At 34.3% G+C, this 18168-nt stretch overlaps 1 protein-coding gene across 7 annotated transcripts in view; it reads right to left on the bottom strand.

Annotated features, from left to right (window-relative positions):
- The window catches only part of ANKRD17 (ankyrin repeat domain 17), a 164075-nt gene that overhangs the window by 29857 nt on the left and 116050 nt on the right, over positions 1–18168 (bottom strand). For all 7 annotated transcript variants that reach the window (XM_058722305.1, XM_058722306.1, XM_058722310.1 and 4 more), the window contains 8 exons: positions 16392–16503; positions 16096–16241; positions 11543–11685; positions 10783–10996; positions 10093–10268; positions 8781–8943; positions 6371–6466; positions 5023–5139 (listed from right to left, as the gene is read on the bottom strand). In XM_058722305.1, the coding sequence (XP_058578288.1) occupies positions 5023–5139; positions 6371–6466; positions 8781–8943; positions 10093–10268; positions 10783–10996; positions 11543–11685; positions 16096–16241; positions 16392–16503 (1167 nt within the window). The remainder of the gene's footprint in view (positions 1–5022; positions 5140–6370; positions 6467–8780; positions 8944–10092; positions 10269–10782; positions 10997–11542; positions 11686–16095; positions 16242–16391; positions 16504–18168) is intronic.

Genomic DNA, 18168 nt, shown 5'->3' with positions numbered 1-18168 from the left:
CAGAAACAAGTATGAGATGTCTAATTGGTATCCAAATGGACATGCTGAGTAACTAGTAGGAGATGAGACGAGTTTAGGGAAGATATCTGTGCTAAAGATATATTTTTGGGATCAGCTGTTATTTATTTAAATTTAAGAAGCAGGATGAGGTAACCAGTGGAAAAAGATGATAATGTAATGAGCCAAGGGGCTTGCCAACTAAAAGAGGAGAAGAGGAGGAAGTAGCAAAGAAGACACAGAAGGAACATCCAGGGAGGTAAGAGAAAAACCAAGAGTGTGTAGTGCAATGGAGGTCAAGTGAAGAAGTAGGTCAGGTATTATTTGGCTCCATGAGATGAGGATAGAGCACTGAGCACTGAGCACTGGGTTTGGCTACATGAAAGTCACTGGAGACCATAAAAGCGTAGTTTTGGTGGAGTTGTGAGAGTGGGAGCCTGACAGGAGTACGTTGCCAAAATAGATGAGTTTGCTGTTATCGTTTGGCTGCGAAGGGAAGCAAAGGGATGAGTTTGTAGCTGAAAACTGGAGACAGGGATGGAGGAATCAAAAGGTTTTTTGAGATTGGAGAAATAAGCTTGTATGAAGATGAGAATGATCCACAAGAAGAGGAAAAATGATATAGGACAAAGAGAAAAAAATTGCCACAATGTTTTTGAGTAAGGGTGACCAGATCTAGTTTAACAGATGGGGCTGGTTACAAAAAAGTTTATTTAGTAACTGGGAGGAAGAATATGGGTAGAAATTGGTGGATGGGGAAATGGGTGGAGAAAAGTCTGACAGTTTACTTTTGATGCTCAGTTTTCTCACTGTAAAATGTAAGGTCATTAGTTGAGGATAAAGGAGCAGATGTATTGGAAGTGAGGATAAAGGAGAGAAAGTAATAGTGGTCTTGATAAGTGGGAGAATGAATGAAATTAGGGAAGCACAGTATACTAGGTAGCATTAAAGGGTTCACTGTCACCCATTTAAAGTAAAATTCGTCATCAAGTGAATGTTTTTTTCCTACACGTTTCGTTAGTAGGCTACAGGTGGGAGTGAAATGAAAGAAAGAGTAAAGAACAGTGAAGGGTGGTAGAAGTGGATCCTAAATTTTTTGGTAGGCAGGGTTGTCAGGATTGTTGGAGGTAGAATTCTAGAGGGAGTAAAGCTGAAAAGATAATCAGAAAATGAAATGTATAAAATTAAGATTATGGGATGGGCATATTAAAAGCTTCAGGTATAGGCAAAAAAGCCCAATGGAAAATATCTAATAGGAATATTGTAAAACTACACCCTACATAGGTAATGCAAGTTTATAAGGAAAAAGATAGGGGGAGAAACAGTAAGTAATAAAGTGCAAGGGTGAAAGAAATATATCAAAAATGCAGATCCACAGTATCCACTAGGATACCAACAGCCATCAGTATAACCTAGTTGTTAATTGCCTAAGAGAGCAAGCAATTAACTGTAAGAGAAGTCCTCAGTTTGACCAGCTAAACTGCTCCAAAGCAGGGACTCTTCCACATAATAAATGCTGAGTAAATATATGTTCACTGAACAAGGATAAGAGAATCTGATAAATATAATGGGCAGTATTGTCAGCAGCAGTTTTTACAAACCTATTAACCAAAATTTTCAAATTAGAAAGGCTGATCAGAGAAGCACTATTATACAAGCAATAAATTACCTATATAGAACATTCAACTTGGACCAGACAAGACCAACTCCAAGATGTTCTTAAATCAGAAATGGTGGAGCCAGATACACTGTGTCTCAAAAGGCAAAAGAATAAAAAAAGAAAAAGGTATTTTCCCAGACATAAATAATAAGTGAAAAAAGTGAACCAAACCCTGTCAGATACCAATCTGATAATTTTTCAAACAGAAATACTGGGGTAGAGTTTAGGAGAGACGTACCTCCTGTGTAATCTAGAATTTTACCTCTACATCGCCCCCATTCAAAATTGTTTATAAAGTATCAGTGCATGCAGCAGAATCAATTTACATCTAATTAACTTACGATGAAGAATTATTTATTAGTTTGAGTTTTAATATTATGGAAAAATATGCAGTGACATTTGAAAGCAGTTCCTTTTGACTTACTTTAAATCTGAGGCTCTTGGAACATCAAGGTTAAGAAATGTTGGAAAGAAATCAAGAAAATGACACCTGTGTTGCTGATAACAGTAGGAAAATATTTTGGAAGTATATCAAATTTAAAATATATTGACCCAAGTGAAGAAACTTTATAAAAATAAAAACACCAAAATATAAGGAAATATGTATAAGGATTTTATAGTAACATTACCTGTAGTGACAAAAAACTGGCAACAAACTTACTATGGCATATATTCTACAGTTATTTAAATCACTAACAACTGACAATATCCATCAATTACTGAGAGAGGAAAAGCAAGTATTAGAGCAATGTGTTCACATGACCCTTTTTAATAAAAAGTATCACCATCTCCATATGTGCGAATATTCATTCGCTCAAGAAATATTTATTGAGTGCCTATGACATGCCACGCACCATTTTGTGATGCATACATTGTAGTGGTAGAGAGAGTCCAATAAGATAACTAAATAAAATACATTTCAAACGTTACAGAGTGAAAATAAAGAAGGGAAGAAAAGTAGCAAGAGTGTTTGTGGAAGGGAGACTAAAATAAGAGGCAAATGAAGTGACATTCAAGGCAGAAGTCACAGGAAGAGCAGAAGAGGATGGTCTGTATGGATGGAGCAAAGTGACCAAAAGTAATAAAAAAATAAGATCAGAGGTGTAAGAAATATTATAGGTGGGCTTATCACATACAGTCTTAAAAGACTTTGTAAGTAATTGCAGAGGTGCAGACTTTGTTACCATGCCAGGTTTTTAGCTTTAGTTATCTTACAATGGTGACATGTTTTTCTTTATGCATATTTCAGTTTAAATTGAACACATTATTGTAATAAAGAAAAAAAAAACTGAAGTTGACTGAGAACAGACATCTTTAAAAAGATATCTCCTATAAATGGCCTCCTGTCTCTATAATCTACAGGTATGCACTAAGTCCCTAGATGTATTTAATGTAATGTGTAAGTACCATAGGCATGAAGAAATTAAAGATTTTATTTAAAAACAGATTTTTATGTCTCAGTTGTAGAAAGGATGCTTTCTAGATTTGATAAAAATGCAAAAAGAAACAGTAAGTATCATAATATAACTTAGAAACAGAAGAATTCTAGTGCAAAAATAGGAGAGTAATGCAAAATCAGGATATTATTAATACTTTGTGAAGAAAGAACTAAAAAGAACTAAGAGGTATGTTATGGTCAGTTAAGGAACGAGTGGGACCCTGGGAATTTGGAAGGAAAAAACTGGGTTCGAATCCTACCCTAGCTTAATCAAGTTATTTAACTTCCCATAGATTTAATTTCTCCATCTGTAAGAGGAAGGGAGTAATACTTTTTTTAGTGAGAAGACGAAAATAATACATTTTATCATACAAATTGGCCCTATTATTTTGCTCGGTATTTAAGAGGCATTAAATATTAGATAAAACTGAATATGAAAACAGGTCAAGTAATAGTTATAATAACTATCTACCTCTCAATGTGCTCATGTTGTTTTAAAATTTCAAAATGGATGGGGCGCCTGGGTGGCTCAGTCGGTTAAGCGTCCGACTTCGGCTCAGGTCATGATCTCGCAGTTCATGAGTTCGAGCCCCGGTGGGCTCTGGGCTGTGATTCTGTGTCTCCCTCTCTCTGGCCCTCCCCTGCTCACACTCTGTGTCTCTTTCTCTCTCTCAAAAATAAATAAACATTAAAAAAAAATTAAAATTTCAAAATGACCAAAAAGTCAATTTGTTTGATCAGAAATTAAACCAGAGTTTAAAAAATGAAGAACCTCCAGTATTAAGTATATTTTCTGAAAAATAATAGCGTATTTTCACATTTAAATTAGAACAAAATGGGGGTGCCTGGGTGGCTCAGTCAGTTAAGCATCTGGCTCTTGGTTTTAGCTCAGGTCATGGCCTCATAGTTTGTGAGATTGAGCCCCGAGTCCAGCTCTGTGGTAACAGCACAGAGCCTGCTTAGGATTCTCTCTCTCTCCCGCTCTCTCTCTGCCTCTCCCTGCTCGTGCATGCACAGTGTCTCTCTCTCTCTCAAAATAAATAAACTTTAAAAAAATAAATAAATTAGAATAAAATGTTGAGAATAATTCATATTTTTTTTATGTAAGTTGAAATACACAGTTTAACAAAGTCAGCAAGTATAATAAAAAAGGAGCTGACTCAAATCAAAAAGATTAAAATTATCACTCTATATCCTTTATAAATTTAAACAGTAATATTAAATCTGAAGCATTTTTAACCTTTTTAAAAAAGATGAAATATGGCAGAATATGTATTCCATAATATTCAATGTCAACCAACTCTTTTCTTGCTGTGATTACTATTTGCATTACATTCCAGAATGCAGAGTTATTGACAGGAAGGGGGAGAAAGAAGGAACTATGGGACTGTCAAAACCAAATGTTGTTTGGAGTATTTTACTGCCCGTGAGAATAGGTGGGAATGATGTTGTTCTGCCTGAAAGAGAAAAGTACAAAAGAAATCATCCATTTAAAAAATGAACTCATTAAACATTCTACCAAGTGGCTGTAACTCACTGGTTGGTTATGTGTTGGTAATGCATTTGGTACTCTGATAAATCTGCTGGCAACAAATTACAAGGATCAGTGAAAGATCAATTTGGATGGGGATTAAGAGATCATTCATTCGTTAAGACTCAACTTGATTAGAGGCTAGGTTTTCTGACTTCCAGATGAATGCAATTCCTATAATAAAATTTAGTTAATTTGATTACAAAGAAAATTCTTTTAATGATATTTAAGATAGTCATAATTCAATTTGAACCAAACTTGAGGGAAAAACATGTACATAATTTAAACCAAAAACAAAAGACAAAATGAAAGAAAAATAAAAGATAACAGATTACAAATTAGGGAGAAGGAAAAGGAAAAAAGTTGGTATTTTTCACATGTAAAGGTTATCATTACCTTTTCCAAGTCTAACTCTTCTAATAAAATGCTGGCATTTTTGTTTGCTTCAGCAGCCTGTCTATCTTTGGCTTGTACTATTGATTCCATACAAAGATGACACTTCTTCAGCATCTCCTAAAATAAAAAATTAAGATGTTTGCAGCCTCAAAACACAATTCACATTTAGAGAGACTCCTGAAAACACAAAGATATTTAATTAAGGTACTTGAATGAACATATAAGCAATAAACATCAGTGGTAGGGCAAAAAAGGGTAAAAACAAAACCATAATCTAAATGGTATATGTTTTTTAAGTTACACAAGCAAAGAGCCTCTACTGTCCTTCAAAATAACATCCATGTGACTGGTATTTTGGAAACTAAAATTACTCATTCCTAAAATTTCAATGTAAGAAATCATATAGCAAACACAGCTTCAATAATTTATGCCAGCTGGTCAATGGGCTGAAGGGAAAGGTCAACGTCAACAAAGAAAATGGGTTTAAAAAATTAAAGAACTTAATTGACGGGAACTGTTTCAAATATTTAAGCTTTGTTGCTACAACTTCCTGTGCAAGAATCACACTTAAAGAAATCACAGACATGGGTACTTACATACTTTTCTCAGTGATTTCATTCTCGGGACATACTATTTAACAGGAAAGGGCTATTTCCCTATTCAACGAAAGCCTTACTTTTAATCTCCCCACCCCTCCAAAAAAATCCCACAGAAAACAAAAAACAGTGGTATCCAGGAATGTTAATTATCATAGAGAAATGTACAGGCAGGCGAGACCATGAATTAGCTATGTTAAATAAAACTCATGAAAAAAAAGTGATCACTATTATGTAATGACTGCTGAGCAAGACATTTTTAGATTTATTGACCTCTTTGCATTTTCAGACACATGTCTTAGGATTTTAGTCAAATGTTAGTATAAACCCCAAATTAAAACATCACCAGGGGAACATCTCAATTAGATCTCTAATAGGATTTATTTCACTTTCTCTACTTTTTCGGCAAAAATCCTAGCCAATTCATTCTTAAGCTGATAATTACTCCAACTTTTATATTATATCGAAAACATAAAGTTTCCTTGCCCATGACTATAAAAAGTACTATGCTCAGTTTTAGTTAGGTCTTAGAGAATGTTTTATTGCTTCATTAGGTAACTGAATAATCTGAAGCACCTTTTAAATACAATACTGCATTCCCAAATACTAGATAAATGAAAACTATTACATATCACACATTATTGCTTAGACTAAGACTTTTTTCTTAGCGTGAGATACACACACACACTTACAAAAAAACCAAATGAGATCCCTAGCTCATATACTGAGATGAACTTAATCACTATTATTACCTTATCAGTGATGGTTGCTATGTATCTCATACATTCAGAATCTGATGGAAACTGATTGACTTCTTTGACTAAGTAGCGCACCACCTTCACATGACCCTAAAAAACAGATACCAATATCAGATTGAAAACAGACTCTTAACAGGATTCAGTAAATCTATAGTCTTGTCTTAACTAATATTACTTTGACATCAGTGCCACAGAATAAAGTCTTAGATATCATTTGCACTGTAAATGAAAAAGAGACAAACTTTGGTTCTGATAAGTTAAATCTACACTGTTCATTCTCATCCCACCCCTCCAAAACAGTACAGAATAACCTGATCTAAAATTCTAAACAACACTGAATGAAAAGCCAACAAGCCAAAAATTAGTATGAAGAAATGGGGATATGTCTGAAAGAAAAAAAAAAGTTCATTTGTTTCTAGTTAATTCATACGTGAGCATCCTATTTCAATTCTAAGCCCTGAAAGAATAGAAATAACAATTTTGTTCTTTCAGATAAAAACTAAAAGTATAACACTATACTAGTAGTACAAAAGAAATAAGATACACTTTCCTAAAGCATGAGCTATGATTATATTATTCACTGTAACCCAGTTCACTAAGTAAAGCTCAAAACTTTTAGACCAGGACTCAAGAGACTCTAACTTTCTCCAATCTATACTATTGCTCTCTGAACACAATTCCTATGAATTAGCTAGTTTTGATAAACAGACTGTTTATATTTAGTATATTTCCCTATCTCTTCCTTTTCATCTACATCTTTTTAAACTATTCCTATTCCTATCTTTTAATGAATAGTTCAATGCCATTTACATCATTTCTTGATAACTTGCCAACACTTCTATGGTATTTAAATTATATGGGACACCTCACAGTTACCTGACTTTGTATGTGGATCTTACTCCCTCTTATTAAATCATATATTTCTTTAAAAACAAAAAAAAAATGCAACTGCTGTACTCTGTACAATGTAATAGGCCAACCATTACAGTAACACATGGTAAATACTAAAAAATAAATAAATAATGGGATGAATACAAAAGAATATAAAAGATAAACACTGTTCTTAAGGAATTAAGCCTATTTGGAAAGAGAAGACATATGCGTGATAGAGTAGTAACAAGATAATTTTTGTCAAAATGAACGATAAAAATAACAGATTGTAGAACTTCTACAATGTTTAGAGGATTAAATGTCCTGCTGTGAGCTCAAATAGGATTGGAAGTGTTTTTGTAGAATGGGAGATTTAAACGATACACAAAGAATGAATAAGTCTGGAAAAATAATGAAGAATATGGGTATTTCTGAGATGAGAACAATGGTGACGTAAGAGACGGTAACAAACAAAAGACCAAGCAAGGAGAAGACTCCACATCAGAAATTCAAAATAGGGGATGAGCTCTAACGGCACCAGATTATGTTGGTTTTGACTAACAAACTAACATTGCGTTTCAAAGGATGACAGAGACTGAAGGGAGGAAAAAGTTCTAGAAGAGGATACTAATATAGTGGAGTGGTTAGGAAGATGAATGATATGTTACCTTGCTTGGAGAAGATGTAGTGAGAAAGAGAAAGAAAGAGGAAATAACAAGAGATTCAGTGTCTAGGCAGTCTAGAATACCTAGGGACGAGGTGGTACAAAGCACAGACAGAGAGAATAATAAGAAAAAAAAGAAGAAATATGATTTCTTGCAATTTATATATTAAAATCTTCAATACAACAAAATAATTTGGAACCTACCAAGGGATTTTACCTACCTGTCTCAAAATGACAAAACTTGAATTTTAAACACTGAACAGTAATCCAGTTTTCCTAGTAACAAATTAAAGCTGAATTTAAGAGACCAACCAAATTATTAAATCACTCTGTGCTATGCATTATAGGAAGAGAAACAAAGTTTCTCTTTTCACAAAATTTATTTCTACTTCTGAATGTAGTTCATTTGATCTTCAGGCATTTCAAAATATTGGTGGCTGGGTTTTCATTATATAATTCTCTTGTTCCTAGTAATTAAAGCAAATGATTAAAAATAAAACCAACTTAAGTTAATTTTTTCCCTGCTGTGCTAATACAAGAAAACATTCATCCATAAGTAATTAGTTACTTTTAATTGGATTTACATTTTGTGTGAAAGATTAAGATTGCAACTAGATTTTGGAAATACTACTTAGAACTACTTTTTAAAAGTTTACTTAGCTTAACTTATCAATATGGGTAATATTAATGGTTTTTCTGGGATACCTGTGTCTACCTTTCAGTGTTGCCATCAGTGATTATTTGCTTATTGTTTTACTGCTTTCATCACTACCGCTAAATCCTAAAATGAGACTCTTTAGTAATCACTAAACTATACATATCCAGAAAAGTTGAAAAACGTCCAAGTGAATGAGGATGAAAGACTTCTACCTTCCTAAATGCTGCCATCAGAGGAGTTATCTTGCGGTTGTCTGCTGCATCCACATCTGCACCTGCTTGTACTAGTAACTGAACCACATCAAGGTGTCCGCCATTTGCTGCTAGCCACAATGGAGTGTTCCCCTTCTTATTACGTACATCAATGTGAGCTCCCCTAAACGAATGACACAGGTATTGTTTAAAATAAATGGAATGACACAGATAACGATAAAAATCAACTATTAACATATGAAAAATATTCTGTAAAAGTGAAATATTAGATATAATATTCAAGGACTTAAATACATTTTTCTCTCAAAATTACAAGGAATTTCTACCATCAAATTTAAAAGTCTTCAAATTAAAAAACAACTGTATACTAATAATTGCTTTTCTTATTTTAATGACTGCATAATTCTGGGTTTCAATCCTGAGAAAATGTGAAGTTTTATTTAGTGAAAAATATAAGTATATCCTGTTAATAGCATAATCAATACATTAAACAAACAGTATGCAAGAGACATAAACAGTATCTTACAAGGCACTTGTATCTATTTCAGATTACTTGTATTTATGTATTTTTTATTATGTGGCTTCAGAAAAGAATGAATCTAAAAATAACATGCAGATTTAGCACTCAGTGGGCATCATGGTAAGACTCATGATGAATAACAGGTGATAGCTGCCACTACTAAATACTACTGCTTAGGACACCATGCAAATGTCTTTAAGACTGTTAAAGCAAGAAATCCAATTCAGCTGGCAAGCATCTTTAGAAGACTGGCAGGAACTTCTAAGTGAGTGAAAGCAGGAATTCCCCTGGATCCTGTCTGATACCTTGAACAATTCTGTAACTGTCACTTAAAAGCCCTAATTGCTATTAAAAACAAAAACAAAAACAAAATATAAACAAATTAAAAACAACAACAACAACAAAATCAACAACAAAATCTTAGATTGCTGCTAGATTTTTAAGATTTCCAGCAATAACTCTCTGGAAAACTCAAACTGTGTCGGAGATGTGAATACGCAGGCCAACAGCTGGATGTTCAAATAGCGTATTATAGTACTTTAAAAGTGTATACACACCCAAGAAAGGAAGAAGAGAAGTATTTCTAGGTTGCACTGAAATAAATCAGACAACGTAGCATAGCTCTAGATAGGTGGGAAATAACAGAAGTAGGTGTAAAAAATAAAACAAAACATGCAATTGTAGTTTACAGAAGTAACCACATTTGATATTTTAATAGTACAATTTGCCCAGAGAGAATAGTAATCACTAGTAACACCATAGTCACATATGAAGGGCATGATAACATCATACCTGCCAATGAGAAGCTCACAGAATTTATAATGCCCTTTATCTGCTGCTATGGTTAAAGCTGTATCTCTCGAAGAGGGCACTGGAGGGGCATTAACATCAGCACCTTTATCCAAAAGAACTCGGCCCACCTCTGCATATCCACCAGAGGCAGCTTCCATGAGTGGTGTGAGGCCAGTCTAGGTTTAGCGAAAAATAAAAGCAACACATGAGAGACTGAAAAGAGAGAAAATGTTTAAAGAACCACCTGGGGAGCAACTTGATATAGTTGCTACAAAGAGTCACAACTAAATTTCAGCACTGACACTACAGCCTGAGTTACAGTGTGATCCAGAAAGATGATTCTACTTAATGTCAATTTATTGTGAAAAAAACTTGTGAAAAAAACTTGCCAAGATGCAAGCACTTGGCATATAACTGGCACTGATAAATGTTTCCTCTCTTCTCTTTCATAAAGTACGTATTTTCTAGCTGATAACCCTAGTATGTCATTTTTACCTATAAAAATTTAGTGTTAAAGTATTTTCAAGAGTTAATGCTTGACTGAGTACACAGAATGATTTCTGATTAAATACATATGTAAGATATATGTTACAAGAAAATACTAAAATTATTAATTAGCATAATGCTACTGTACACCTTAAATATCGAAGCAATAAATAAATCCATGTATAAATCTCAGATTTTTCTTACCTTAGCTCTGTGTTCCACATTTGCTTTTCTATCAAGCAGAAGACTAACCACTTCAGTTCTTCCTTGGAAGCAGGCTAAGGTAAGGGCAGTGTTCCGATTGGTTTCTATTTGAGCATTTATGTCAGAGCCCATGTCTAACAGGAGCTTAACAGCAGCTGTATGCCCATTCATAGCTGCTAACATCAGAGGAGAAATGCCCAATTTGCTACCAGTTCTGGGGGTGGAGGTATGGGGAGAACAAAAGGAAAAGATATAAAATTTAAATGTCCCAGAAAAAATTGGATGAATTTTATAGAATTCTATTTCAGGATTTGATTCTTTAGTTTGCAGGACTATTTAAAATAATAATTTTTCTCAGCCCTAGTAAGTCTATGAGATACTACCAAGACTCCATTAGAAATCTTTTACCACCTAGACCTAGACTACTTTCTGTAGCTCATCCAACATAATGACTTGGGCTGAAAAGTAACTATTAAATTATTAAGTGATTATTAAGATGGGCTTTCCATCCTAAAGCATAAAAACTTGTGTTTACTTTTAGTACCATAAGAAATAGAGTAAGTGATGGTTTCTCAAGTTCTATATCAATAGAAATAGTTTTAAATACTTAAATAAAATTAATCTTAAAAATCTCTAACAATTTGGATTCTAAACTTGTAATGAAGGCATTTTCTAAATATGGCATAAGAAATACAAGTGTTCTACAAATAGCTTTGTCATAACACTCTTAAGGGGCTTATAGAAAGAGAATAAAACTTGCCTAGAATTAATCTCTGCTCCTGCATTTAGTAATATTTTGATAATGTTCACATAGCCACCAGAAGCAGCCAGGCTTAGAGGTGTGTAATCAGAAACATTCCTGTGCTCTTTATTTGCTCCTCGAGCTAACAACAGCTCCACCACCTGGAAAGAAAAGAGGAAAAGTTGTGTTTTCTTCTTATGGTGAAACAATTTGCAAAGTGTGTATTTCTGATTTATTTTTCTGGTATATCGTATAAGAAAACAGAGGAAAGTCCTTTTTTTAATCCTTTGCACAAAATCAGCTTCAAATGATAGCAAGAGCTCTTACAAGCCAACAGAAAGCAGGCTTTTCAATTAAAATCCATTTTGGGGGGAAAAAAATCCATTTTGGAATTTGTTAAAATGGCACAGTGTGTTCATGAAAGACCAGGGTCTCAGATCTGCTGGATCTCAGTGTGTTGTTGTGCAATGCTATCTTAGCAATTAGCATTTCTCTGTTATTTCATCACATAGTGGTAAAACAGAATAAGATTTTTTCATTTATAATGATTTAAAAATATTTTTTTAAACTTATAATCAATAACAATGTTTAAAAACTTGGAATAAAAGTAATATTTATTTTTCCCAATATTTTATGAAAAATTTTAAACATATGGAAAAGCTTAAGAAATTTACATATACTTGCTACCTAGAGTTTACCATTAATATTCTACTACACTTACTTTATTACATCTTTCATCTGTCCATTTTCTGATGCATCTCATTTCAAAGTAAAATGGACACCTGCAATTTCCCTTAAGTGCATTAGCATGTGTATAATTATCTAGAATATTACTTGCTTTAAATTTTTTGGGGGTAAAATATATAACTTACAACCAATGCACAAAACTTGGGTGTATATTCACTGAGTACTGACAAATGCATAAAACTAATGTAATTTATTTTTTTTTAATTTTAATACTTTGTTTTTAATGGTTATTTTTGAGAGAGAAGGCGTGAGCTGGGGAGAGGCAAAGAGTGGGGGGGGGGGGGGGACAGAGGATCCAAAGAGGACTCTGCATGGACAGGAGCAAGCCCAATGCAGGGCTCGAACTCACAAACCCTGAGTTCATGACCTGAGACAAAGTCAGATGCTCAACAGACTGAGCTACCCAGGGGCCCCTAATAATTTTTTTTTTTTTTTTTTTTTTTTATGGACAAAGAGAAAGGGCATGAGTAGGGGAGGGACAGAGAGAGGGAAAGAAAGAATCTTGAGCCCTACATGGGCTCAATCTCACAACCATGAGATCATGACCTGAGGCAAAATCAAGAGTTAGACACTTGACTGAGCCACCTAGGCACCCCAAAACTAATGTAATTTAAATCCTGTTATTTATTCATGCCCCTTTCCCAGTCAGTCTCACCTATAGACTAATTTCATCTATCTTAAATCCTCATATAGATGATATCAGTGTTTGAAAGTCATATGTGGGTATTGCATACCATTCCATTATATGAATATACTATAGGTGATCTATTCTCCTACTGATGAACAGCTTTGCTGTCTCTAGTTTTTGGTAAATTTGAATAAAGTTGTTATGAACATTCCTCCAGAAATACATTTTCATTGCTCATGGGTTCCACCTAGTAGAATTTCTGGGTGTATGTTCAGTTTTATAAGAAATTGCCAGACCTTTTCCTAAAGTGGTTATACCATTTATACTCCCACCAATAATAAGTGAGTCCTGGTTGCTCCACATCGTTAGCAAAATTGGTATTGCCAGTCTTTATAATTTTAGCCATTCTAGTTGGGTGCGTGGTGGTAACCCACTGGGGTTTTTTTAATTTACATTCCCTGATAGCCGAAAAACATTTACCATTTATTTAAGTACTTATCAGCGTCTTTTGTCCATTATGTCATTTAATGCACAAAACAACTCTTTGACACAAGTGCTAGTATTTTCACCTTCATTTTACAAATGAGGCAGAGAAAAGTTAAGGATTGTCCAAGATCATAGCTCTTATCTTGCACTTAATATTGTTTTTTTTAATTTTTTTTTTAACGTTTATTCATTTTTGAGAGACAGAGACACAGCATGAGTGAGGAAGGGGCAGAGAGAGGGAGACACAGACAGAATCTGAAACAGCTTCCAGGCTCTGAGCTGTTAGCACAGAGCCCAACACAGGGCTCGAACTCACAAACTGCGAGATCCTGACCTGAGCTGAAGTCAGAATCTCTAACGACTGAGCCACCCAGGAGCCCCTACCTTGCACTTAGTATTAGTAAAATATCCTACAAAACTAACTAGGAAATAACAAATAAATGTTAATGAACAGTGCTTTATCTTAACATACAAGCTAAAACTTTCCTCATAGGAATAAAGCTATGACTAATTTTAGATTATGACTTTCTGTCCATCACTTTTTTGCTTTTAGAGCCAGAAACAGTAGGTGGCTTATGTGACAAGGTTATAAACACAAGACCAAAAAATGGTATTAGGCTAAATTTTACAGTCCCTTAAGCAAGAAAGTAGAAAACCCTAATCAAATTTCTAAAGTTCTTAATTCCATTACACAAAGATAACTGAGCTTAGTTATCTCTCAAAGGGAATGGTCTATTCCCAGAAAGCAATAAATACTCAAAGATTATAGTATGCTATATAGGCTTTAATACTGCTTTGAAAGGAAGGAAATCAACTGACTTCTTTTTTGATTCAACACTGAAAAAATTGTTATTTTATGAAGCATTATTTCAAGCTATACAATGATTGAAAATTTCAGTTATATCAAAATTTTACCTTCATCATATTCCAAAAGAGAACCATTTTCATTCCCAACTAAGTTTTTCAATTTAATGTTGTTATTAATTGCAAAATTTTCTGCCATACCATTTCAACTTGAGATTAATAGGAATCTCTACATTTTCTGATGTGGTGGAGATAATTTATCAAATTAAGTAGCTTATTTTTTCACTATTTACTTCCTATTATTTGGGTTAAAATCCTTTTAATATACCAATCACCTCTACTATGGAATGCAGGAAGGGAAACAATACAAATGTATTCACGTTATCAACCAGAAGGAACAGCACAGTAGAAACACATTCTTTGTTGTCTCCTACGCAAAACATCTCTAGAAAGTGTGTCTAACTATCCACACACCTATAATCTATTCCAAATATAAAGGAGCAAAAATTATAAATTTAAAAATTATAAATTGGCCAAAGCAACAATTGTATAAAAAAAAAAAAGACTATTATCACTAGGCTCCAATTCTTTTTAATCCACAAGATAAAGGATCACTAATTCCTATCTTTCTATATACATGTACCATTTTATTAGATTTTCCATTCTTTCTGCACAAGGATTATTCTACCTCTTAAAAATCTTTATCTTCTGGTTTACTAAAAACTCCAGTGGGTTTAGCTGACTAGAGTTCAATATAACCTGATGTGTTATGATAGGCAAAGGGTGGGAGGCAGTTTGGTTTTGCACAAATAGGGAAGTAATAACCTACCACCTCCCTGGCCAGAGTAATTTTAGATGGAGTATTTCAGAAGGTATATTGACATAATGGATAGAACAGCCAGTTGAAGGATTTGGAAAAGATATCCTCAAACCAATAATCAAAAGAATAGGGTACACTTCAAATAGAGAACAGGTAACTGGCAAATACAGCCTCAAATATCTGTAGATATAAGAGAGTATAAACCTCTTTCAATTAATCAAAGAACAGAATTAAGAATAGTGGGGAAACTTAGGGAAGGCATAATTCAGGTTTGATAATTAGGAGAACTTTATAATAGGATGGCAAAAAAAAAAAAAGTAAAAGATTTCTAAACTGAGTAAGACACTGACCTGGTTAACCCAGGGTACTTCCTAAATCTGAGATTCAACAACTCCCTAATTGAAAAGTTGTCAGTCCACAGAGACAGCACAACTGGCTAATCAAAATCCTTACAACTGGATTTAAAAAACAGATTTAAAACATTAGGTTGCCCAGCTGCTCATTAAATGCCAGAAAACACACATGGGTGTAAAGCTATAACTTCTTGCGCCTATACCTGATCACACCAGCTGTTCTACTTTCCTTAAAAAAAAATGAAAAGATCATACAATCTTACCCGAGAACCTTTCTTCCAGATTTGAGGAGTGGGGGAAGAGGAAAAGAACAACTAAAAACTGAATGCTCTTAATTCCCTACTAATCTTATACATAGAGAGCAAAAGAAGCTGAGCTTAAGTACCTTTCATGCTAGGTACTCTAGGATAGGAAAAGATGAATGATTATAGGCCCTGCTTATGAGGAGTTTACAGATTTGATTGGGAATGCCTTAATCATTTCCTTAGCCTGAATGCAACACACAGGGATTCCTACGGCAGATACTACTTTCAGAGGAACAGAATAATAAACATGATTTTTCTGACATGATAGCTTATGCTAACACTGATACTTGAAATTATTATCTATTAGCAAAAGGACAGTTACTGTGATAAATCCAGATGCCAATCCTCTATTACCATCAAATCATAAAAGTTAAAACATATATTTGCTAAAAACAGATGGACAATTATTACAATGGAGAAAACGTTACCTCCTGCCTTCCCCCAGAACAAGCCAAAGATAGCGGTGTGTCCTTGGTTCTCTCTGACTGGGCTTCAATGTCTGCACCATTGTCCAGCAATATTTCCACAACACCAACATGACCAGCTGTAGCAGCCAAGATAAGTGGAGTAAAACCTAGAGGAAAAATAATGATCTTCTCACTACATGCTAAGCAAAAGAACAATAGTGTTTTCCATTATATCTATCACAATAGGACTAGAAGCAGTATTTCTTCACAGAATACAAATATTCCAGAAAAAAAAAATTAACAGAAGTAAGCCCTACCTTTCTTGTCTCGGTGCTCAATACTAGCTCCTCTCTCTAGCAGTGTTTGTACCAGTTCCTCGTGACCACCAGCACAGGCAAGTGTTAGCGCCGTATCATGATTACTTTCAGTCTATAAAAAAATTATTTTTTGATTAGCTTATTAGATAATTTTCAAATGACAGCATCAATTATATAATATATACTTATACCAAATACAGAGACAGATGTACCATTCTACTGTATCAAAAATTCGGGTATTAAGTTGTTCTTTTTCCATCAGCGGCTAACGTGTGATTTTGTAAAGGCTACAAAATAACATTTGAACTTTATGGGCAATTCTTAAAGCAGGCATGAAGGAAAAAAAAGTATGATTTTCCACCCATATGCTATTTACAACTACATGATTAAATTAAACACTGTTGGACTCACTTTTACTTCTAGCCATTAATGGAGTAGCATAGACAACAGCACAGACAAGATTTGTTTTCCTATCTCAAAGAACCAAAAAAAAAGGGGGGGAGGGGGCAAACTATTTGAAATGATCGTGTTTAGAGAGGCAGTGCATGGATGGCAGTGATCTCGGAGGACAGAAATGATTAACTCAACTTATTGCCTGGAGAGTTTCAAGGCTTCAGGGCAGACTGGGTACCCAAACACAGTCTGTCAATCTCCCTGAGTTGAAAAGGCAGAGTTTGGAGAGGTCAGGATGGCTGGAATTCATGGGGCAGACTACTAGAGAGGAAAGTACTACAAGAGTACTCTAGATTAGCAACACTAAGTGATGCTCTGCCTAGGAAACAATAAATGATAGTTAAGTTAAATGAATGACAACAGCTATACGGGATTACAGATTCAAAGACTATTACTAATAAAACAAACGACTACATATATGAAATATATATTTGTTATGTTTACATATTTATATAACATTTATTATATTTATGTAATAAATACAAAAAGAAACGGCATTTTCTCCCAGAAGGTCAATAACTCTAAAAACCAAACTCTGTCATAAAAAAAAAAAAGAATAACAAGAGACAAAAGGCAAAATCGATAGAGTCAAGAAATAAGAAAAAGCCTACTAGTCAGTGATGAAGAGGGAGACCGCAAAAGCTGCTCTGCAGAAGAGGCTGGCAGAGAGCAGAGCTACTGACTGCAGAGATCAGGGATGGCCACAAGGGAGAGATGCACCAACTACAACAATGAAGAAGGACATGAATACTTAAATGAGTGACCGCTCTGACTGTGTAATAGTATTTGATCTTCATTTCAGGTTTATAAGGAAGGAATTATTATGTTTGATTTCAGAAAAAAAGAGACAAAGCCTCAGAGAAATAACCTTCCAATGGTCACACAAGCTAATAACTGATAAGGATCGGCTTAAAAAACCAAGGAGATCCTGGATATCGAAATCCTCCTTTCCCCATCATAAAGCAGTCCTATGGCACGGCCAATGGAGGTCAATAAAATGTTAAGTCTCTCTGCCTTATATGCTCTCTCTGTTAGTGTACAGACCATCAGAAGAGTCAACTTTATGATGAAGAGTCCACTTTATGATGAAGTTTATTAGGTTTCTAAGAGTTTCTGGGGGTTAAAAGAGTAATTTAGGAAAGCGGTGCCAATTTTAAATAGAAACTGAACAAACAAAATTTGAAAAAGATCAGCATGGGAAATTTTAGTGGATTAGTAAAATATTGGTTTTTTCCCACATTATAAAACATCAGCTCAACTGACATTTATTAAGCACCTTTTATGTTCAAAGTACTCTGTTAGGTACTTCAGGGTTGACAAAGAT

The sequence above is a fragment of the Neofelis nebulosa genome, chromosome 3 (genome assembly GCF_028018385.1).
Source record: "Neofelis nebulosa isolate mNeoNeb1 chromosome 3, mNeoNeb1.pri, whole genome shotgun sequence".
Taxonomy (NCBI): Eukaryota; Metazoa; Chordata; class Mammalia; order Carnivora; family Felidae; genus Neofelis; species Neofelis nebulosa.
The sequence above is the reverse complement of the archived record's forward strand: the minus strand, read 5'-3'. Positions and strand labels throughout refer to the sequence as shown.